The 23343-nt window shown below is 43.5% G+C and overlaps 1 protein-coding gene across 1 annotated transcript in view; it reads left to right on the top strand.

Moving 5' to 3' along the window:
* Positions 1 to 23343, top strand: part of ROR1 (receptor tyrosine kinase like orphan receptor 1) — a 463207-nt gene that overhangs the window by 401449 nt on the left and 38415 nt on the right. Inside the window, exons 5-6 of the mRNA XM_006049061.4 lie at positions 20518 to 20645; positions 22730 to 23047. Coding sequence (XP_006049123.1) covers positions 20518 to 20645; positions 22730 to 23047 — 446 coding nt within the window. The remainder of the gene's footprint in view (positions 1 to 20517; positions 20646 to 22729; positions 23048 to 23343) is intronic.

Raw genomic sequence — 23343 nt, 5'->3', positions numbered from 1 at the left:
ATGTGCCAGGATGGTGGAGATGAGGCAATGAGGAGGGAAGATGAAGAACACACGTGTCTAAGAAAGGATGCAGAGTGTGTTTGATGAATCTGAAGAATGTTGTCATGTTCCCTCAAGTCTTCTCCTCTTCAGGCTTCCCTGTTGTCTAGCCCCTTCAGCCACTGGTCTTATGACATGATTTTAGTTCTGTTCACCAATGTAGAGCCCTTTTGAACTCTGGTGTTCAGAGTAAGGCCTGATAACTCCAAGTGAACTGAGAGCAGTAGAGAGGAAAGCAAGACGGCACCTCCCTCATTTCAAAGAGCACACTCCTAGTCCTAAGTGCCCTTACCATCAATCTGCTTTTTTGGTAGCTACCTTCCCTCCCTCTCTGACCAGTGAAATAGACCATCAACCAATACACCATCCCCACATACACCATATGAACCAATACACCACCACCTTCCTCAGCATCTCTCCTCACATTTCTCCCTACAGGTTTATTAAGTCTGCCAATCTAGAAGGAAGAGTTCACCCAAATAAAGCACATTATAAACATGGTTCTTAGGCTGTTGCTGTCTCTGCAGATATTCTAAGCACACAATTCAGTGGCTATAATTAAAGACCAGAGAGACATTCAATACTTCTCTTGAGGGGCTCTACACCTCCTTGTACTATTGTGGATTTTCTTGATTTTATTTACTGAGGTATTCAGGGGATTTGGTTTTCCTCTGTTGGATTTAGGACATTATTATCCTTGGAATTTATAAAAGAACACTGTGCCTGGCATGACATGAAACCAACTTAAAAACACAAATTTGCCACTTAACTATATGATCTTGAACAAGTAGTTCAGTCTCTCAAAACCTCAGTCTCCTCATCTAATAAGAATAATGATACCAACAGTAGAATAGACAGAGAGGATGCATAAAATGTGCAAATGGTTTACATAACTAATACAAATGTTTCACAAACATGCAAGTACATGAAAAGGATGTTTAACTTCACTATGGATAAAAAGCAAGATATGAGCTTAAAAAGGGATAATACCTAGTAGGTACCTTAGCAGGTACTTGTTAGCAGCAAGTGCAGAGAAATAGACCCTGTCCTACACTGATGGTAGAAATAATCGTTAAAAACTACTGCTGATTATTCATCATCATAGCTGAGAGACAGTGCAGCTTGGAGCCTATAGAGTCCAAGAGCATATATCAGGGACTAGAATACCTGAATTCAAGCCTACCTGCATCGTTTACTATCCCTTCCTCCCTTTCCTCATCTTTAAAATAAGGAATCAAATAACCTCAAGATGATAGAGGACTATTTGGAAATATATGTAAAAAAGCTAAAAGATCTGTATACCTTCGACCTAGAAAATAATTCCACTCATTGTTTTTAGCCTAGGGAAATAATCATAGATGTGTATAAAGATCCATACACAAGGATATTCACCTCAACATTTTTGTAAATAACAAAAAGTTGGATACAACCAAAATGTTTCACTGCAACCACTACAAACCAATTTTAGAAGAATAACGATGAGGAAAATACATATTCCAGTCAAAAGAAGAAATTATGTCTCATATAATTCCACATTTTAAAAAGAATTCATTTCTGTGTCTATACGTATGCATAAAAAATATTTGTTAAGAGTGATTTTCTGTGGGTCCCAGATGTCTGGTGATTTTAATTTCTTCTTTGTGCTTCTATTTTTCAAAATTTCCACAACAACCTTTGCTTTTTCAAATTAAGAGTACCCTTACATATCTTACAAGAATGTGGTAAGACTCTAAAGTTATTCTCTGTGCTGAAAGGTCATAGGAATGTAGTTCCTTGTGTGAGATGTGATATTAATCTCCTATTTTGCATTTCTTTCACATTTCCTTTTTGTCCTCTCCCCTGCCCTTTTCTCTCCCTCCCTCTCTCTGCCAAATGCTTGACTTTCCTTCCCTCTCACTCTCCCCTTTCTCTCTAGGCTCTCTGTTCCTCTTCCTGTCCCCTGGGCATTGCTCCACTGCCTCTCGGAGTAAGAGTCAAACACTTGCTGACCCTGATCTGAAGCTCCTCAGTTGATCCAAACTGAGCAAGAAGTGAACAAGTTTCTTGCATTTCCTTTCAGACCTCTAGTAGCCCTGACACACATCCTGGACTAATTGAGACTGTGCGAAACGGCCGTCTCTCAGTGCAGAGTTGAGCTCTTGTCATCTAGCACTGAATTACCAACTTCTCAAATACTGCTGGGAAGGTAGGGGCGGGGCCGCTTGCTCGAACCCTCTCCATTCCAAATGCTGGATGCCCCTGCCTTCCAAAACGACTCGAAAATAGCTTTGTCAAACAAAGCATGAACACTAGGAGTTTCCTGACATTTTCATAACTACGAACATATGATTTGCAGTTCATATTGAATAACGATGTAAGAAATCTGCCAAGAAAGCTCCAAACACTATTTCCAGCACTGGTTCTTAACCAGTTACAGCTGCCTCACCGCAGAATAGGAGCACAATAGACTACCAGGTTCCGTGGTTACCCCGCTTACAAAGTTTGTATTGAGTTACCGGGAGTCGTGCTAATGGGGGAGTCACTCTCCTGGAAAGCATTTAAGATGAATAAAGCTGAGGGTTTAATGTACTAATGAAAAAATTCGTCAATATTTAAATCAAACGTGTGAACACTAAGTGTTTTTACATACATTTGCTGCAGAGGTTTCAAGGTAGTCTTTGGCCTTCCAGACACGAATAAAGGAGATAGATGCACTGTTAAACTTTCGAACAATGACAAAGAAAAACATGGAGTAATTGCTGCACTCAAAGCCTGCCAGGAAATTAATTGCCTAAGAGATGTATTTTATGCAGTGTCCAAAAAACTGCAGAGTCTACGGGAGTGGCTTGCTTTCACTAGGAGAAAACATATGTCACCTCTCACCAAAGATGTTTATGTCTTCTCACAAACCTGTCTTTTTTCAGCCTAAAGACATTCCAACTGGAAATGACTACAAAGCCAGGAGTTGATAGGTTAGGGGTGTTTAGTAACGCTTAAAATAATACCCTCATGGAGTCAGATATGATGCTGTCCTGCAAGTCCTGTGGAACAGCAACCTGGATCTCTGGCACTTGGACGCTTTTTTGTTTCTACTTAGAGAAAACAAGGTGGGAGGGAGTGGGGAGTGCTGAGGCTGCCTTTGACCTGCCAACTCTGAAGCTCACAAATCTGGGGTGGCGGGACTCTGGGGGAGTTGACTAAGAGCACTTAAGAAATAGGGATGAAACCTGTCTTGGTCCACCTTTGGGCTTGCATTCCAAGGAGGGCTTGCTGAAGGCTGCTGGTGTTGCAGGCTGAAGGAAGTCTGTGCAGCCACAGCTAGGAAGCATAGCATGCAATTTCATAAACATTTATTGGGCGCCTTCTGCAAACCAGGTTAAATGGACTGGGCTCTGCTGGAGGTGAGGTTGGGGATCTCACTCAAAGACCATAAAGAAAAATAAGAACAGCAACTGCACTTCAAGAACATTCTGCCTGGTAGAGGAACACACAGCTCAAAACAAAGAATCATAGTGTAATGTTAAGTGTAGGAGGTGGGAGAGAGCAAATCTGCTCATGGACCAATCAACGGGTTTCAGGAAAGCATCTTAAAAGAGCTAAGCCTGAACTAGAACTGAAAGGATGAAGGACAGTGAGCCAGGTGGAGAAAGGTAAGCACGCATTTCTTGGAAGGAAACAGCCAAGGTGCGAATGTCACTAATAGTGTGGTGTGTTCAGAAAGCATGTTATTGTTGTTGTGCTCAGTCACTAAGTTGTGTCCAACTCTTTGAGATCCCATGAACTGTAGCCCACCAGGCTCCTCTGTTCATGGAATTTTCCAAGCAAGAATACTAGAGTGGGTTGCCATTTCCTCCTCCAGGGGATCTTCCTGACCCAGGGATCAAACCCGAGTATCTTGCATCTCCTACCTTGGCAGGCAGATTCTTTACCACTAAGCCACCTGGGAAGCCCCTTCAGAAATTACAAGCTGTTCTTTGTTATCGGGGCCTGGGATTTGAGGAGGGCAATGACAGGAATGGACTAGACAGGTGGATGGGTTGGACATTCAGGGGTCTTATGAACTCTATTAATATGCTATTAACACATTAATGGCCTGTCACCAGGGAACTTTATGCAGTGGAGAGTGGCTGTAGTTGTAAGAAAGAGATGATCTGATCTAGCTATCAGGTAGCTCATTCTGCAGTGGTGTGAAAGATCAATTTACAGGGTCAAGAATGGAGGTCAAGAAACACATTAGGAGGTTACTGCAGTCATCTTGATGGGACATGATGAGAGCTTAGACTAGAATAGCCTTAAAAGGTTAGAATTGGAAAGAGCATATTAGATGGCTCAACTTCTATATTATACAAATAGAATAACTTAGGACAAAAGAGGGTAAGTGACCTCTCCAAGGTTACATAGAAATAAAGCTTGTTGGCAGCCAAATCAGGACCAAGGACCCTGGTCTTCTGATTTCCAGCCCAGTGACTTTTCCACTCATCTGTGCCAAGATCAGTCCCAGCATCCTGCTTGTTAGGTAATACCCTAAAGAAACTTGAAACTTACTTGGCCAGCACTTTTCCTGTCAATTTCTAGGAAGTGAGAACACTGTTTGCTGGATAGAGAGACCCTGTGTCAAGCCAGACTGTCTGGGAGGAATCTTTTCTGTTCATCTTCCTCCTTTCTAATATCTCCCTCAACTTTGCCACCTTCTTCTCCTCCTCCAGAAAACCAACTGCTGTTTACAAAATTCTCTCCCTTTTGCTAAGTCCAAGAAGCATACACACAGCTGAGCACCTTTTCCTGAGCTTGTTTCCTCAATACATTTCTCAATACGTTTCTCAACTAATGGCTATCTCAATGCTAAGCACTGGGACAATTTGGAGGACACATGGTTCAATAAAATCAAGAGTGACTGTTTCCATCTGAACTCCTTCCTTGTCTGTATACGTATAACCATCTTATATAGCAGCATATCTGTGCAAATACTGCTTGGTGTTTCTTTTTCATTAAACCTTGTGTGCACATATTTTCATATATTTGTATTAGCTTTGTAGTATTTCTTATAGTAGAAACAGCAGGAAATTTAGAGTGAAGCCTAAGGCTTTGGGCAAGAAACTTACTTAATCTCTGAACCTTGGTTTCTTCAACTAGAAAATACAGCCAACTTGAGAGTTTCTGGCACATGGTTCCTGTACAGAAAGCATCCATCCTGCCTTTTTTCTGGCTGTTTCTGGTTTGGGGCAATATACTATTTTCATAAACACCTAGATATGGTTACAAATGATACTCATAGCTCTAAGTCAAAGATCATGCTTCTTTTTTCAGTTCACTTCAATGATGAGAATATTGTTGAAGGAAAAGTACAGTCTTGATAACTTGTGAAGGTAAATGGAAGAAAGAAGAAAAAGAAGAGGGAACCATTTTAACTTGAAAACTAAATTAGCTAAGAAGTTTGTGGGTGTCTAATCTCATTAACATTGAAGTAGCCAGTATTGTATACCTGAGGATGGCCATGTGCTTGATGAAAACTGCCAGCCAAAGGGAGGACACAGATTTCCATTTTAGATGCCTTTTGGCAGCTTCATGGAGGGTGGATTTGGAAGAGCAGAAGACTAGAGGCTGGTTTCCCAGTTAGGGGCGTCATCAGCTTAAGGGTGGTGGGTGCCTGAGCCTAGAGGGAGGATCAAACCCAGGACTCCTGCATTGCAAGTGGATTCCTTACCAGCTGAGCCACAAGGGAAGTCCAAGAATACTGGAGTGGGTAGCCTATCCCTTCTCCAGTGGATCTTTCCAACCCAGAAATTGAACCAGGTTCTCCTGCATTGCAGGCAGATTCTTTACCAACTGAGCTATCAGGGAAGCCCTCTGGAAGGAGGAGAGGGGTCAAATTTAAGAAGTGCTTTGGAAGCCAATTTAGTTTTCCAGTCAAACTGTTGCTTCTCTTAAAGGATGCCCATTCCCCCTTCCTTCCATTCTTTGTGTCTTCCATTCAGCAGAACTAAGTGCATGGGGAGGTTGAGTGGCTGGGGTGGGGAAGTGGAGAAATTGTACATTTCAGGTTGCAAGATGAACTCAGGTTCCTCTCTGTCGCCACCACATAGAAGTTAAAGTATTTTTTAAAAGTGGGAGAGATTTAATTCACTCATTAAGCTTGTCTGTATCTATTGTGTTGACACTGTCAACAACTTGCCACTCAGTGCTGTTCTAGGCAATGGGGACATACCACAAGTGACCAGACCACAGTTGCTGTTCCCAGGAAGTGTTTATATACACAATTAAATGTATCAGTACAGAATATGTCTGATGATACTGAACATAATAGGTAATAATCAGATGAGGGCGAGAGGACAGTGGTGGGCATAAGGTCAGAGAAGTAGTAGGGGCAGCAGACACCTGTGTAAGGACGTTGTAAGGACTCCTGTGTGTCCTTGGCATGTGAAAGGAAGTCTCTGGAGGAGTTTGAGCAGGAGAGAGACATAAACTGACTTAGGTCCTACAGGGATTCCTCCAGCTGCTGAGAGGGAGACAGAACAGGCTGGGGAGGGTGGCCAAGAGTGGGAGTAGGAAGACCAGTTGTGAGTATTCTGGAAAAAAATTCATGCAGAGATAATGGTGGCCTGAACCAGAGGGTAGCAGGAAAGGCAGGTTTGGGATGGGTTTTGAACGAGTAGGTAGAAGCATGGGCTGATGGTTTGGAGATGGTTGTAAGAGAATGTAAAATCGAGGAGAATGTCATAATTTTTGCTGTGGGTAGTTGGAGGAAGGAATTGTTATTTCCTGGGGTGGAGGAAGAGTTCCAGAATGGTCTTGGAGGGAAATAAAGGTTGCAATTTTAGACATGTTGAGTTTGAATTCCTTTTAGATACTCAAGGGGAGATAGGGAGGCTGAAGTTCAGAGAGTTATTTCAGCTGGAGATAAGAGTGTGACAGTCCTCAGTACAGAAATGGCCATTTCAAGCTTGGGTGATGGAAGATCAGGTAGGCAGAGAGAGAGAGTATGAGGAAGAGGTCTGAGTGCTGAACTCTAGGGCTGTCAGTGACTAAAATCTTGAACTAGCAAAGGAGACTAAGAAAGCACAGCCAGAGAAGGAGAAGGAAAACCGAGAAAGAACAGTGTCTAGAAGCTGAGTGAAAAAAGGTATTTCAAGGAGCGATGAGTTGTGTCAGATGCTGCTGCTAGGTCAGTAACATTAAAGACGACCTATCGGATTTAGTCATGGAGACCACTGACCTCGACAAGAGCTCTTTCAGTGGAATGTCAAGGCAAAGGCCTGATTGGGGTGGGTCTAAGAGCCAGTGTGGGAACTGGGGAAAGCAGGTGCAGACATCCTTGAGAGGAGCAGTCCTATAGAAAGAAGCATGAAAATGTGCAGGTAGCTGAACAGAGCCACAGAGTGTTTAAGGTGGGAGATATTGTAGCACATTGGGGTATTGATGGGAATAATCCAATAGAGATAGGAGGAAATGGCAATAGAGCTGAGAAAAGAGACAATTGCCAGAGCAATACCCATGGATAGGTGAGAGGGATGAGGTTCGTGTGCTTGAGCTGATGGTCGTTGGACCTTAGAATGGAGCACAGAGGGTCCACTCCCAGCAAGAGAAAGGAGGCAGGGTCCATGGAGCAGACCAAGGAGGGGTAGTTTAATCAAACTTCTCTTCTTAAAGGCTAACCCCTGTCATGTCCTTTCTGATTCATAAGCCAGACCCTACTTCTGTCCCAAACATGTCCAGAGTTCACACACAGGCATAATTTTACGTATGAGTAATCTCTGGTCTGATGAGAAGGAACCGCAAGGTGCATAAAAAAGGGAGTGAAAGAAAGAGCTTCCAGCCAGAAATCTAAGCTAAGATCAGTACTACCAGGGTGGTTATTTTTTGTCTGCTTTCTTTTCTCCAGTGCCTACAACAGTACCTGGCAAGTATAGGTAAATCTGTATACCTATTTCTAGAATAAATAAAGCAAAAAGAGAACTTATACTTCATAAACAACTATCATGAATGAAAAGTTTGTATACATGATCTTATTTAATATACTAGTTTTATAGATGAGGAGATGACATACTTAACGCAAAGCCACACACAGCCGGAAGGCAGCTGCCAGGACTACGCCCAGTTCTGTGGGTCTCCAAAGTCCAGGTCTTACCCCAGCACTGCACTCTGCCCATCCAGCTACTTGGTGAACTTCGTCAAGTCACACAGCTGTTAGCTCTTCTGCTTTAGATGGGGTTGGACTAGAAGCTGGAAAGGACTCATTCCAACTGAATGACTCCCCTAGATAACAAACAGACTCAAGGGACAGCTACAGACTTGGTGCCTGCCCCGAGTTCACCAGCCCCTTCTATACATACCAGCTCTGCCAGCAGACCCCTTACCATTTTTTGCCAACTCTCCATGAAACAGCTGGAGATTCTCTACTCTGTGTCTTGGGTTTATGGCGCTTGTGGCAGGTTGTGAACAAGTTGAACCTTCCATCTTAGGCCGTGATCCCCAGCCTTAACTCTCCAGCTCCACCACTTGCTCTCCTGTCACTAATCACATCACTTTCTGACATCCCCTGTCTTCCCTATAAAATCCATCCCCTCCCCATTTTTTCTTATTATTAGAATTTTGAGGTAGCAGACTGAAATAAGATAATGTTAAAAGGACTTTTAAGGAGTTTGAGAGCAGGGCTGAGCCCACAGAGTAGCGAATGGTATATTGAACCTCATCCCTCCTCCGAACACTGCGGCTAAGGACCATCCTCTTGGGCCTGTCCTGCCCCCACCATTAGTCCCATGAAGTCTCACTGATTTCAACTCCACTTATCTTGGTGGCATACCATTTAATCCATGATCTGTTGAGTTATTCCTCTTTGAAGCTATCACCTCCTCCAGAAGCCTTCCCAGCCTCAATTAGATACCCTTTCTTTTATTTTCAGCACAAGGCCACAACAAACTTGGTGGAAAAGAGAGAAAGAGAGAAGGACGTAAAGGGGAATGAAGGTGATGTTTATCACCTTCATGTTTCTCCCCCATAAGCTATAAAGTCCTGGTGAACAGGGATATTGTTGGTATCTCAACACCAAGGATAGACCGCTCTGCTCTCCACTTTCACGTTCTAGTTAAAGCACTGCCACAAATCCACCCTCTTTCCTCATTTCTCCTTAGGGAACCCACTGGATTTCACAACTCTGTCCCAGAGACCCCTTGTCCAACAGATACCACTTGTTCAGTTACCATGTTCCCATTTAGTGCATCACAAGTCAAGCTTTATGTTCATGTGAATTTCTGCCTCTTTACATTTTTTTAATGCGTACATTTTTTTATGTTTGACCATGAGCACCTCTATACTGCATTATTTGGTGTTGTTTTGGGGGAGGCATTATAGTCACCACGGCTTTTTATGGAGGCTAGTGTTCTTTCCTAACTGCCATCAGCAGAAGGAATGGGAAACAAAGCTGAGACAAAACAAAAGCAAAAATGGGGGATTGAGTTTCACCCAACTTCTGAGTAGTAAGACGAAATCAAAACCCTCCTAAGAAATCCCTAAGTTCCCTTTACCACTCTTTCCACAAACCTGCTCTTTTTTTTTGCAATCCATGGCCTTAGGCATAAAAGGAAAATGAAAAAAAATTTCAAAGCAATCTTAGAAACATTGTGGTTAAAAACCTGACCAGATTGCTATGTGTGCATGTCATGTTATTCTGAACTTCCGTTATTCTCAACGGGCAAATTTAGAGTGTAGTTTGAATACCTAACATTTGGAGAACTGCCAAAGAACATCCAAAAGGTTTCTAGTGAGAACTTGGGGGCTCCAAGATTCATCTCTGCCCTCCCAGCACCACCCTAAGCTGGGCTTCGCATGTGGCTCAGTGGTAAGGAACCCACCTGCCAATGCAGGAGATATGGGTTGGATCCCTGGGTGGGGAAGATCCCTTTGAGAAGAAAATGACAGCCCACTCCAGTATTCTTGCCTGGGAAGTGCCATGCACAGAGGAGCCTGGCGGTCTACAGTCCATGGGGTCACAAAAGAGTCAGACACAACTTAGAGACTAAACAACAACATCAGAGGAAAAGTCAAATACCCTAGAGCTTCTTAGAAGGTGCAAGGCTGCCCCACCACGAAACCTCAGCAATCAGGAGGGGGCAGAAGTCACTCATTCTTCTGAGTAGTGACCTTCCATATTCTTAAAAATACTGTACTTGTATAGTCTTATCGTTTCAAATGTGTGTTTAAATAGGAATAAAATCTATTACACATGTAATTTTCCCTTAAATTACACTCGTGAGATACAAACCTGGGTAGTTCTGCTCCTTCTCCAAAGTGAAATGCAACCCTTGTATTTCTAAACATCTCTATGAAGCAAAGCCAATACCTTCCCATTTCTAAGTTGGATACAAGTAACTATTATGCGCTGCTCTGGAAACTATGACAGAGCCTTATTCATCTGTTTGTTTTAATGGTTGATGGCCAAGGGGGGAAAAAAACTTAAAATTTTTTATTTAATTTTTTAAAACAAAAAAGTGGTGTGAGAAAGAGCAAGGGACTCTTTTGCTAAGGAAATAAATGTTACCAATGATCAGTGTCCAGGTGTGGGCAACAGGACGTGTTACTTGACACAGGCACCTCAGAATTGCTCGTGCTCACAAAGGAATTCCCAGTAAGAGAAGGGCTATTAGGGTGGGTTGAACTCTCAGCCTTGTAGGATGAAGTCTTCTCTGTGAGTCACCCCTCTGGGCTGACGTGCCTTGATTGGCTCACTTTGAAAGCTGATCTTAAAGGTCAAGTATGTTAACACGTTACCCTCTTTGATGCCCACTTTCAGATGGATCTTTAAAAACAGAGTGTGGTAGATAACATTGGGATCCCATATTTAACGTCTAATCTCTCCACCACAGCCAGCCTGAGGCAAAGCATACCTTCAGTGGCCCCAATAGCTCTCCTTCCAAGACCACCTTCTCTCCTTCACTCCAGCCAGTGCTTTCCACGTCTCCACTTATATTTATCCTGATGCCTCTTCTCCAAGGGCCGTCTCTTCTGAGGTATTTGCAGTTAAAGCTTATATGACTTAAATTATTTTCTCTCCTCCTGGTTGGCTGTTAACCAAGGATGCCTCAAGGCTTAAGCTTGTCTCAGGAAAAGGAAGGAGGTGATTTTGGAGAGACACCAACTTTTTTAGACCATGTCAGATTATATTCTATTCTTCAAGTTTCTGTATCTCTGAGCTTTTATCCATATTGGAGAATTCTGCATCCCTTACATTGATTCTTAATTTTATCTTGTATCCCCCCCTTTTAATGAAAAGATAGACCTGATTTTTCCCCTTTAAGAGATCTAACTTTGCCTCCCTAGAGAGAACCCAGCCTCTGAAATGGGAGGCTTTGCACTCAGCCCCAAGCTTACTAGTGCCTTTCCTGGGAAGCAGCGTGGATGTGGATCTGCCGTGGCTATGCTCTAACCAGATTAGCTAAGATGTGGCCTGATTTACAGATTTAAAAAGGGGTACCTCCCATCCACTTTTGGTCGTAATGGTCTTTGTGCTGTGCCATGCTTAGTCACTCAGTTGTGTCCGACTTTGCGACCCTATGGACTATACCCCACCAGGCTCCTCTGTCCATGGGGATTCTCCAGACAAGAATTCTCCAGACCAGAGTGGGTTGCCATGCCCTCCTCCAGGGGATCTTCCCTACCCAGGGGTCAAAACCAGATCTCCCACAGTGCAGGCAGATTCTTTACATCTGAGCCACGTAGCCCCATGGACTGTAGCCTTCCAGGCTCCTCTGTCCATGGAATTGTCCAGACAAGAATACTGGAGTGGGTAACCTTTCCCTTCTCCAGGGGATCTTCCCAACCGCAGAATCAAACCCAGGTCTCCCGCATTTCAGGTGGATTCTTTACCATCTGAGCCACCAGGGAAGCATGATGGTCTTTGGGAAAACAAATACAGCTTACCAGTTATATTTGCATTGGTAAAATGAAATTACTTCCCACATGAGAGAAAATAAACCACGCTTTGCTAAATGAGCATAATTAGGAATACTACATCTCTTTGAACTGTGTGATGGATTTCGTTCAGACCAAGATTCAGGGCTCTGGGGACAGGCATCTTGAAGGGATTTCATCTCCATGGCTCAAAATAGGACTTGTAAGAGGTGCCAAGTGGGGTAAATTCAGAAGTGTTGGATGATTTCACTCAAGGCAGTCAGTCCCCCCTGAGCCTGCCAAGCTATGGGCTTGCAGAGCACTGTCTCTGGCATTCCAGTTGAAGAACCAAGAGAATCAGAACAAAGAAACCTGCTGGGACTGTGTAAATTGCCAGCACTTTTGGCCAGTGAGTTTGCTTAAAAACAATCCCCAAAATCTCTCCCCAGTTCTGAGGCTTAAAATTCCAACTGTTGTTCCCTCTGCTTTGTCCTTTGGGTATAAATGAGATTTTTTAATTAAAAAAATTGAGATAAAATTCACATAAAATTAACCATTTAAAAGTGAGCAATTCCACAGCAGCTAATATATATACCACCATCTCTCATTCCAGAACATTTTTATCACAACAAAGTAAAACTCTACATCCAGTGAGTAGTTATTCCCTATTCCTCCGTTCCTCCTGTTCCTGATAACCATCAATCTGCTTTTTATCTTTATGGATTTACTTATTCTGGAAATTTCATATAAATGGAATCATGTACTCTGTGGCCTTTCTCATCTGGTTAATTTCATTTATCATAATGTTTTGAAGATTCTTCCACAGTGTAGCATGTTTTGGTACTTCGTGCCTTTTTCATGGCTGAATAATTTTCCACCGTATGTATCTACCACTTTTGTCCATCCATTCATCTATTGATGAGCATTTGAGGTTGTTTCTACTTTGAGGCTCTTTTGAATAGTGCTGCTATGCACATTTGTGTACAAGTATTTGTTTGAAATTCTTTTGAGTGAGATTTTATAGTTAGCAAAGTGCCTTTAAGTCTATTCTCGTCCCCCTAAGGAGAGACATGCATTTTAACTGGTCTTAGTACCTCATAGGGGAACATTTTAGGGCCTCACTCATCAGTAAGAATCTGTTCAACTGACTAAGGCCTGCCATGCCCCAGTGTAAAATCTGGTGCAGCAGAAAGTGGTTTCCAGTTTGAAGCATCGTTCTGGTATGGAGAGGGTCCATATCTATGAGCTAGGCTAGGTCATCTCTGCATCTCTCAGGTCTATTACAGATCTGCTGGTCAGTCTGTGCGCAGTGGAGCAGCAGGGAGGACAGCTCTCAGCAGCACCCTCTCCCTCATTCAGCACTTGTTGGCTGAGTTGGATATTGTACACTGCCCTGGGCCCTGGAGTTGTGAAGCCAAGCAGGACATGGTCCCTGCTTTAGAGACAAACATAATATGAATTCAGAAGTCTGTGGGAGTGGTGTGGTAAAGGTGCTGGGTGGGCGGGAGTGTGGGGTAGGCAGTGACTGACTTTCCCAGGAAGGAGGGGTTGGGAGCACCCGATAATAAAGGCAATCACAAGGTGAGAAAGCAGATGGACAGCACTCCAGGCCTCAGGAAGAGAATAGACCAAGCCAAGGGGGCAGCAAAGTGCATTCCCTGTTTTGAGACAAGCAAGGTCAACAGCAGCATGGCTGGTATCATCAGGTTCACAGGCTTATCAGTCTGGGAATGAGGCTGGAAAAATGGGCAGGAACTAGGGAAGGGCTTTGTGTACTGCAGCGAGTAACTGTGGTGAGTCGGAAACTGGGATGAATTTTAGGCAGGAAATGACCTGCTCCAAGTCTGTGTTTTGAAAAGATCCCTTTGTAACTAGTAACTGATGAACCAGACTCCCTCCCCCTCCATCCTGGCCTGCCTTCTCTGTCATCTCACCGGCCCTCAGACAGCCCTGGACTGAAGTGCAAGGTCAGGAAGATTGCCTTCTTCTTCACACAGGGACCTCTCATCAATTGCCCTACCCTCCTTGTATACAACTTTCTACAGAGAGGAAAGTGCTCATAGCAGCTAATAAAAATCAATCAATACTGGGCCCTTCCTAAGTAGGTCATTTCTCCTGGAGGTACTTGAATTTAGAAGTAGGCCAATCACAAATAAGTGAACTGTTCATGATGAGAATTCAGCCACCCAGGGATAGGTCTAGAGGGATTCTTATAAAGTTGTTTTAAGGAATAATTGAGGTCATCTGAAGGCCTTCCTGACACCCTCACACCATAGCATCTCCTGTTCATTTATATACAATAAGGTTCGCATCTCCTCACCTTCTTTTAAGACTCTTTCTTTTTTTTGTTTTAATTGGAGGATAATTACCTTACTATACTGTGCTGATCCCCGCTGTAAAACAACTCAAATCAGTCACAATTATACCTATATCCCCTCCTTCTGCGGGGCGAGGGAGGCTCAACAGGAAGGGGATATGTGTGTAAATCTGTCTTTTTTCTTTTACTTTTTATTTTGAAATATTTATGTTTAAGAAAAGTTGTAAAAGTAATGCAGAATTTCCATATTCCCTTATCCCCTAATGTTAATGTCTTGCATCAACATAGTACTATTATCAGAAGTAAGAAATTACCATTGGAGTGCTACTACTTACCTTCCCAGGAGGCACAGTGGTAAAGAATCTGCCTGCTGATCCAGAAAATGCAAAAGTTGCAGGCTCCTTCCCTGGGTCAGGAAGATCCCCTGGAGAAGGAAATGGCAACTCACTCTAGTATTCTTGCCAGGGAAATTCTATGGACAGAGGAGCCTGGCAGGCTACAGCCCTGCTGCTGCTGCTGCTAAGTTGCTTCAGTCGTGTCTGACTCTGTGCGACCCCATAGATGGCAGCCCACCAGGCTCCCCCGTCCCTGGGATTCTCCAGGCAAGAACACTGGAGTGGGTTGCCATTTCCTTTTCCAATGCATGAAAATGAAAAGTGAAAGTGAAATCACTCAGTTGTGTCCGACTCTTAGCGACTCCATGGACTGCAGCCTACTAGGCTCCTCAGTCCGTGGGATTTTCCAGGCAAGAGTACTGGAGTGGGGTGCCACTGCCTTCTCCAAGGCTACAGCCCAGGGGGTCTCAAAAGAGTCAGACATGACTGAGCATGCACAGGCATGCTCACTACTAAGTAATGTATAGACTTCCTTCAGATTTCTGCAGTTTCTCTATACATATTAAGGGTTTCTTTTGAAATCATGTGTATAAGACAACAGTTGCATTTGCTCTCTTTTCTCCCTTAAACTGAGGCACCCTTCAGAAACCTCGTCCCCCACTGGAAGCACTAAAGAGAGTACTAGCTGGCCTCTCTGGTGGCTTAGTGGGTAAAGAATCTGCCTGCCACGTGGGAGACCTGAGTTCAGTCCCTGAATTGGGAAGATCCCCTGGAGGAGGGTATGGCAACCCACTCCAATATTCTTGCCTGGAGAATCCCGGTGGACAGAGGAGCCTGGTGGGCTGCAGTCCATGGGGTCGCAAAGAGTTGGACATGACTGAGGGACTGAGCACACAGTGGGACTCTCATGGTCCAGACTTGGCACAACTCCATTTTGGCATCCACTTGGGGTATTCTGCATCCTTTCAGTCCCCCTACCTCACCCACCCACCCACCCATCCTTTCTTTTCCTTTCCTGCTCCCCTTTCTCAAAAAACTACATCTTGGGCTTCCCTGGCCCCATACTATACACTGCACTGTCCTCTTTTTTGGAGAATGCTTGAGAGCCTTATTCCAGACCCAAGAAGTTCAGCCAGCAGTGTGTAACCATTGACTCCCACAGTCGCTGTCAAACTCCCTTGGGCAGCATGCTCCCCATTCTTGGTCTGCGGTGCTTCTTGGGTGGATACTCCTACTGCTGCCACATTGGTTGCCATCACTCTCAACCCTGTGTGACCACCCCTCATCAGCTCCTTGCTCTGGGGAAGGGGGAGACCCTGGAGGTGGGGGGCAAACTGTGTTTGCTTTTCCCTATCACCTGGCAGCGAATTTGGAAGGTTGTAGAGGCTGGCAACCCAGTAACTAAATTACCTTTAGAAGAATCATGAGTGCCCATCACAAAGCACTCCAGCATCTTGACATCACGGCGAGGTGGCTGGCGCATGTTGATGCCAGGTACTGTGATGGATGGCCAGAATTCCATCTGCCCTCTCCTAGTGTCTCTTCTCCCTAGAACGCAGCCTCGGGCATGCTCACTGCAAGTGCCCTTGCACTCTCACGGCCTTGCTTCTTCATGTTTTTAATTTGCTAACCATGGAAGACATCAGTGATGAAAGAAGTGTGAGCTGGAGAAAGGCATAAAGCTGATTAATGTTGGAGGAGCGTTTGTTCCCCTCCAGCCACGGCTGGCAGGAAAAATGGGAAGGATGAAAGGAGATTGTGACTTGACTTTTAAAAGGGAACCTTTTCGCCACCTGTGCATGTGTGTGTGTGCAGTCGCTCAGTTGTGTCTGACTCTTTGTGACCCTTTGGACTATAGCCCACTAGGCTCCTCTGTCCAGCAGACACGAAAACATCTTCACAGTAGAGAGCCCCTGTAAGCAATGGAAAAACTCCCATATGCAACTATCCGGAAGGAAGTTGTATACCGAGGTTACAAGCACAGGTTTGGGGGCAAATCTAATTCTTCTGCTTACTGTGCCACAGTGGACAAGTTCTCTTGCTCTTTCTGACTCTACAGTTTTCTCATCTGTAAAATGGGAGTGCTTACATCTTCACCTTCTGTATAAGACTGTTGTCAGCATTAAATGACTTAATATTGACTTTATATGTAAATGAAATTTAACAATGCCTAAACAGAGTAAAGGCTCATTATAAATCCTCTTATTTATTATTAGGCTGATTTACTTTACAGTAGGATTGAAAAGCAGAACATTATTATAGCCTGGTAGTCAAGCTTGACCTTGAATTTTGTGATTAAACCCTAGCTCTTCCACTTGCTGGCCTTGTGAGTCTGAGCCAGTTACTTAACTTCTCTGAACATGAGTCTCTCACTCAGATAAATAAGGATAATAACGCCACAAGGGGCTACTTTGAAGAAAGCACTTATCATAGTACTCAGCACAGAGAGCGGCAGACACTTAATACATGTTTGTTTTTCTAGTGCTGTGGTTCTCGACCACAGTCAAATCACCTGAGAGCTTTTTAAAACGCATGAATACCTAAGCTGCATCCCCAGAGACTGTGATTTAATAGGTCCAAGGTGGGGTTTGGACATTGGAATTTTCGAAAGCTTCTTAAGGAGATGGTATACACAGCCAAGACTGAGAACTACTCCCAAGCAGATGACATTGCATACTCTTTTTGTTTGTTTGCTTGCTTGGTTTTTTATATCTGTCCCCAAGAGACTGGACTGGTCAGAGTATCAAGAATTCTGGGCACAATAAAAAATGTAATACACCTGCAGATCTAAAGCCCTCGATAAGAAATAGGCAGCCAAAGAATTGCATTCCATTTTATTCTGAAAAACAGTATTCAAAGGGTCTTTTCAGAATCTCGAATTGGAAAGGTGGTAAGAAGTTTAGCCTAAGCCTCACACATAAAATATGGGAACTCCCAGTAGGTCAGGGATTTATATCTGGGGTAATTCCAGGGTTTTGTCCTCCCAAGAGATATAAATTGAGGCCTTGAGAGTTTAATGTGGGGGAGGAAGAAGTGTTCTCATAATGACACCTTAAAAATCCAGGACTCTGCTAATGCCTAGGGATAGAATAGCATCATCTAAAATAGCAGGGGGGGTGATGGTGTGGGGGTACTCTCTGGCCTCAGGACTCCAGTTTTCAAGATCCAAGGCTGGGTCATCAAGAAACTTCTTTCTCCCCATAGGTTTATAGTATTAGTTACCCAATAAAAGTGGGGTTAATTTTACAACCCAAGTAAAATTTAAGCCAAAAAGGCTTCAACATTACTCTAGGATTTATGAAAGTAAACATGTGGAGTGCTTGCAGGATTTTGCAACATTAAAATTTCAATGTCTTTATGTCAGGTGTATGATATATTCATTTGTATGTGTACTTAAAGGTTACGTTTCTAAGAGCTTTGAACTCCAAACTATTTGGGAGACTGAATTGGAGATACTGCTCCCATCTCCACCTTTAACTTGACTGTTTTAGTGAGTAGGGAGTAGAAAGTAGCTGAAAATGAGTGTCTTTTAAGGATCAGCTCAATCAGATTTTTTTCACATGGTTTCCTATTCTACCGGGCTTTCTAGACTCCCTCCCTGAACCCTCAGGTGTGGATGTCCAGGGCCAGAGCTATGAACACAGTTGGTTTTACAAAGCAGAAGCTTAGCAAATAACTATCTTTTAAATATCTTCTTCAGTACCTGCTAGTGTTAGTCATTCAGTCATGTCTGACTCTTTGCAACCCCATGGACAACTGTAGCCCGCCAGACTCCTCTGTCCATGGAATTCTCCAGGCAAGAATACTGGAGTGGGTAGCCATTCCCTTCTCCAAGGGATCTTCCCAACCTAGGATCAAACCTGGGTCTCCTGCCTTCTAAGTCACTAGATTGGCAGATTCTAAGTCACTAGGGAAGCCCTCTTGGTAACTGTAAGGGCTTTAATAATAATTATATGTTACCTCTGTGTAGCACTTTTTTAAAGCTTTTACACAGTTTGATAGGATCCTCATGACTTTGGTTCAGCAGTAAAGAATCCACCTGCCAATGCAGGAGACACAGGTTCTATCTCTGGGTCAGAAAGATCCCCTGAGGAAGGAAATGGCAAACCACTCCAGTATTTTTGCCTGGGAAATACCATGCACAGAGGAGTCTGGCAGGCTAGTCTACGGGGATGCAAAGGGACATGGCTTAGCAACTAAACAACAAACAGCAACATGACTTTGACCTATAGGGTTGGGAGTTCAATTATTATCTTCATCTTGTAGATAAGAAAACCATAGCTCAGAGGATTTGAGAGGTTGCCTAAGGATAAGAAAGTGAAAGTGTTAGTCGCTCAATGATCTCCCACTCTTTGTGACCCCATAGACTGTAGCTCACCAGGCTCCTCTGTGCATGGTATTTCCCAGGCAAGAATCCTGAGTGGGTTGCCATTTCCTCCTCCAGGGGATCTTCCTGACTCAGGGATAGAACCCAGGTCTCCTGTACTGCAGGCAGATACTTTACTGCCATAGCCACCAGGGAATCACACCTAAGGATAAGCACATGTTAAATCCAGCAGGAGAATTTGTTCTCCTGACTTTTGCTCTAAAGTATTTTAACTTAGAAGAAACCAAAGAGGAAAAAAAATGATACTTCTTTCAGGAAAGATGTTGCTTCCAGCCAGGTTAACAGAGGAGGAGCATCCAGGGCAGAAGTCAGACCATAAGCCTGGCAGGTAGCCTTCTGCTTGGCTGTAGTTTGCCTTTCAGAATCATATTGGTGTCTTGTACTCTGGTGTCTTATGCTTATCATAGGCCCAAGTGGGAGATTTTGGCCTCTGTCCTTTCAAGCTGAGCCTGCCATCTTGGGTCCTAATCTCCAGCCTTGGATCTCCAGCCATTTGCTCCAGTCACTAATCACACCACTTTCTGGAATCCCCTTCTTCAAAATGAGGCTTCCCTCATTTGCTTAGTTGGTAAAGAAACCGCCTGTGATGCAGGAGACCCTGGTTCAATTCCTGGGTCAGAAAGATCTGCTGGAGAAGGGATAGGGTACCTACTCCAGTATTCTTAGGCTTCCCTTGTGGCTGAACTGGTAAAGAATCTGCCTGCAATGCGGGAGACCTGGGTTTGATCCCTGGGTTGGGAAGACCCCCTGGAGAAGGGAAAGGCTACCCACTCCAGTATTCTGGCCTGGAGAATCCCATGGACTAAGTCCATGGGGTCGAAAATAGTCGGACACAACTGAGCGACTTTCACTTTATCTTCAGAATACAATCTGTGCCCTCCCTTTTATTATTATAACTTGAGGCAACAAATTTTTTTTTTTAAGATTTTGTTTTGTTTTAGCAACTTATGAAAGCAAGAACAATTGATATTTTCTCTGGATTTCCTGGGACTTAGTGACTGATCTGAGATTGCCCAGTCTGCGGTTTGCCATGGACACTCTCTGCAGTGTGGGGGTGATGGGTCTCAAGTAGGAGCCATGTAACTGGACTGCCCTCTGCTTTCCTTCCCGCAGCACCCAGCTTCTCACCCCTTGGAGCTTCCTAATTGACATATCAGTCCGAGTAGGTCTTGGGGTGATGCGCCCACCCCTTTGTAGCAAATGAAACAGAAATAATCTGTGCTTAAAAAAAAAACTGTAGAACATGTGCCCAGATTTCCAACTCATTTCCTCTTTACTCTTACAACTACATCATCCTCCAGCCCACCACCAGCTGCGAAAATAAAAGTGTTTTCTCCCACATTTAAGGATGATTTTGTGCTTCAGGATGATATTTCTAGAGGTGAAGGAAACTTGACCAATGTGACCAACAGATGTTTTAAGCGATGGATGGAACTGAGGAGGAAGCCAGATTCTTTAACCCAGTCTTTAGGATACTGTGCCCGACTGCGCCCCCTAGTGACTGTCTGGGGCATCGCGCAGTCAGCGCCAACTGCGTGTGTGTCCTGAACCAGCTTATTTATGTGCTCTGTTTTCAGAGATGAGTATGAAGAAGATGGATTCTGTCAGCCGTACAGAGGGATTGCCTGTGCAAGATTTATTGGCAACCGCACTGTCTACATGGAGTCTTTGCACATGCAGGGGGAAATAGAAAATCAGATCACAGGTTGGTAGCAATGAAATTATATTTATTCTTTGCATAACAGTTTTTCTCCCCAGAAGTTTTATTGAGCCCTTCTCTTGACAAAGGATTAGTCAAGGCATAGGGGTTAGGAACAGGGCCATAAAGAAGCCAGAGATATAATCTCTGCTCTGAAATTTACATTAGAATAATTTATTAAAGGTTGCCCTTAGAGGAAAAGGAGGCTTTGAGAAGTCTCACTTTTATTCAAACACTCAATAAATATTATTGAGTGCTTTTGGCATACCAGGACCTGGGCTGGGCATGGACGATGTGATGGTGTGGGGAATAAGCCAGGTATGTCTCTGCCCTCACAGAGCTTACTGTTTGGAAATAACATTGTGTCAACTGAAAGCGGATGAATTTGGAGTTAGAATTCTGGATACTAATCCCAATTTGCCATTAGTGTGACTTTGGAGAAAATCTTACTCTCCATGGAAATCTCTTTCTTCATCTGGGAAGTGAGTGAGGAGGCGAGTCGATCATGGGTCTATTCCTGCTCTAGCTTTCTCTATTTACCCTTCACTTTTCTGAATTGAAAGGATCTTTTTAATGGAAATCTAATGCTGAAGCACTACCTAGCACAGACAAGGTAGGTAGTGTCCGCCACTGTGCACGATTCTGTGTACCTTGTTCGGATGGTCACAGCGGCCTGTGTCTCCCCCATTAGTGTGGTTATTATGTCTCGGTGGCCTGTGCATTAAATACATTAAAGTGGCTGTTCTGAAAATCTAATAAGGTTTCCAACATTAGCGCTGAAAATATAAGACACCCCATTGCATCTGATATATTTCAGTATATGTCCCAAATGTTGACCTGGAATTCAGATGCCCTGTAGTTTAGCTGGCAACCCTATGATTTAAGAGAGGCAAGAACAGACCCAAGACACATAGCCAAAGGCCCAGAAACTATGTCCCAGGAGGAATTTGAGGGAACCAAGAGGCGGCCAGGGGAATTATTTAACCTGAAGAAGCAACTATAGGAAGACGTATTTGCCAGGTGCTAAATCTCTCAGGCTTTCAAGAGGAAAGTCCGTAAAATTCCAGAGAAGCAAGACTGGTAGAGAGAAGCTATAAAAGATACCTTTCAACTTAATAAAAAAATCACTTGAACATACTTTTTACTAAGTATTCACAAAAATAAATGGAAGTTCTGAAATAAGTATATAAATATTTGGTCACCCATTTATAGTAATCTTCTCTTGGACATTTTCAATGGATACCAGCTTACTGGAAAGTGTTACAGATTTTTCTTTTTAAAAAAAAATCCATTTAACTTTGATTAACCCAGCACTTTTCCAAACTTGTTTAGCTATGGAACCCCAGTTTCTCAGACACTTTTAACATTCGACATAATTAATGTTCTGAGGAACATGCTTTGGGAAACTGTATACCAACGACTTCACAGGCTGCCTTGTGAGTATAAGCTCCTTGTCAGTAGACATGTGCAAAGGCTGGTATGGGGATAAGAGATTAGGCAGAGCAACCACTAATATTCTACAATATATCTTGGACAACTGAGTTGTGCTCTTTGAGAACTTTCAAATGAGTTGCCTCATGATCAGAAGATGGGATCAAAAGTCTTCAAATTATAAGGAAATTAAACCAGTTACCCAAGGTCATCCAAGAACTGAGAGGCAAGACTCAGAACTAAATAAATCCTATGACTGGGCTCAGCCACTGTATAAAGCAAGTTCTGCCCTGCAGCTGTCAAAAGTTTTAGAAGCCTCACAAAACTAATAAAAAGGACCGGAAGAAACACAAAGTTCTGTTGCTTTGTAGTAAAAATGAAAAATATATTGTACTTTAACCTAATTAATTCTTTTTATTAGGAAACAGTACATATGTAACTTAATCCTGTTTTTTTAAACTTTGTAGTCAAAATTATTTTTTTCAAGCCAGTGAAAGTAAGCTGCTTAGACATCTGAAATGAATCTCCTTCCCTTGGCCTTGTCTGTTTGAGTACAGCAGATTCCTTCCAATGTGTGTTTACATCTGATATCTGTTGACTGGATAACCAGGGGAGATAAACCCTGCCTCTGGGAGTTAATAATTGTGTTTGTTTTCCAGCCGCCTTCACCATGATCGGCACCTCCAGTCACTTATCTGATAAGTGTTCTCAGTTCGCCATTCCTTCCCTGTGCCACTACGCCTTCCCATACTGTGATGAAACCTCGTCGGTCCCAAAGCCCCGGGACTTGTGTCGCGATGAATGCGAAATCCTGGAAAATGTCCTGTGTCAAACAGAGTACATTTTTGCGAGATCAAATCCCATGATACTGATGAGGCTGAAACTGCCAAACTGTGAAGATCTCCCCCAGCCCGAGAGTCCTGAAGCTGCAAACTGTATCCGGATTGGAATTCCCATGGCGGATCCCATCAATAAAAGTAGGTAGTAGCCCCTGACCTTCTGTGCTGCCTCAGGGGCCAGCAGCCCCAGGAAAATTGGACCTTGATCCTCAGTAATAATTTTGTGTTGGTAGTCAGATTACTTCCCAGTTGTCCAGATACCATGTGGGGGCTGAGCTTCCAGTGGGTAAGATGCAGTGCCATTCTTCAGAAAGTTACATGAAGAAGATAATTTTAAAATATGGCTTCTGGTTCCTTAATGACTTAAAAATAGAATCACTGTATGTCCCAGTAATGCCACTCCTGGATATATGCCCAAAAGAATTAAAAACGGG

Source organism: Bubalus bubalis, chromosome 6 (assembly GCF_019923935.1).
Source record: "Bubalus bubalis isolate 160015118507 breed Murrah chromosome 6, NDDB_SH_1, whole genome shotgun sequence".
NCBI classification, from domain to species: domain Eukaryota; kingdom Metazoa; phylum Chordata; class Mammalia; order Artiodactyla; family Bovidae; genus Bubalus; species Bubalus bubalis.
The sequence above is the reverse complement of the archived record's forward strand: the minus strand, read 5'-3'. Positions and strand labels throughout refer to the sequence as shown.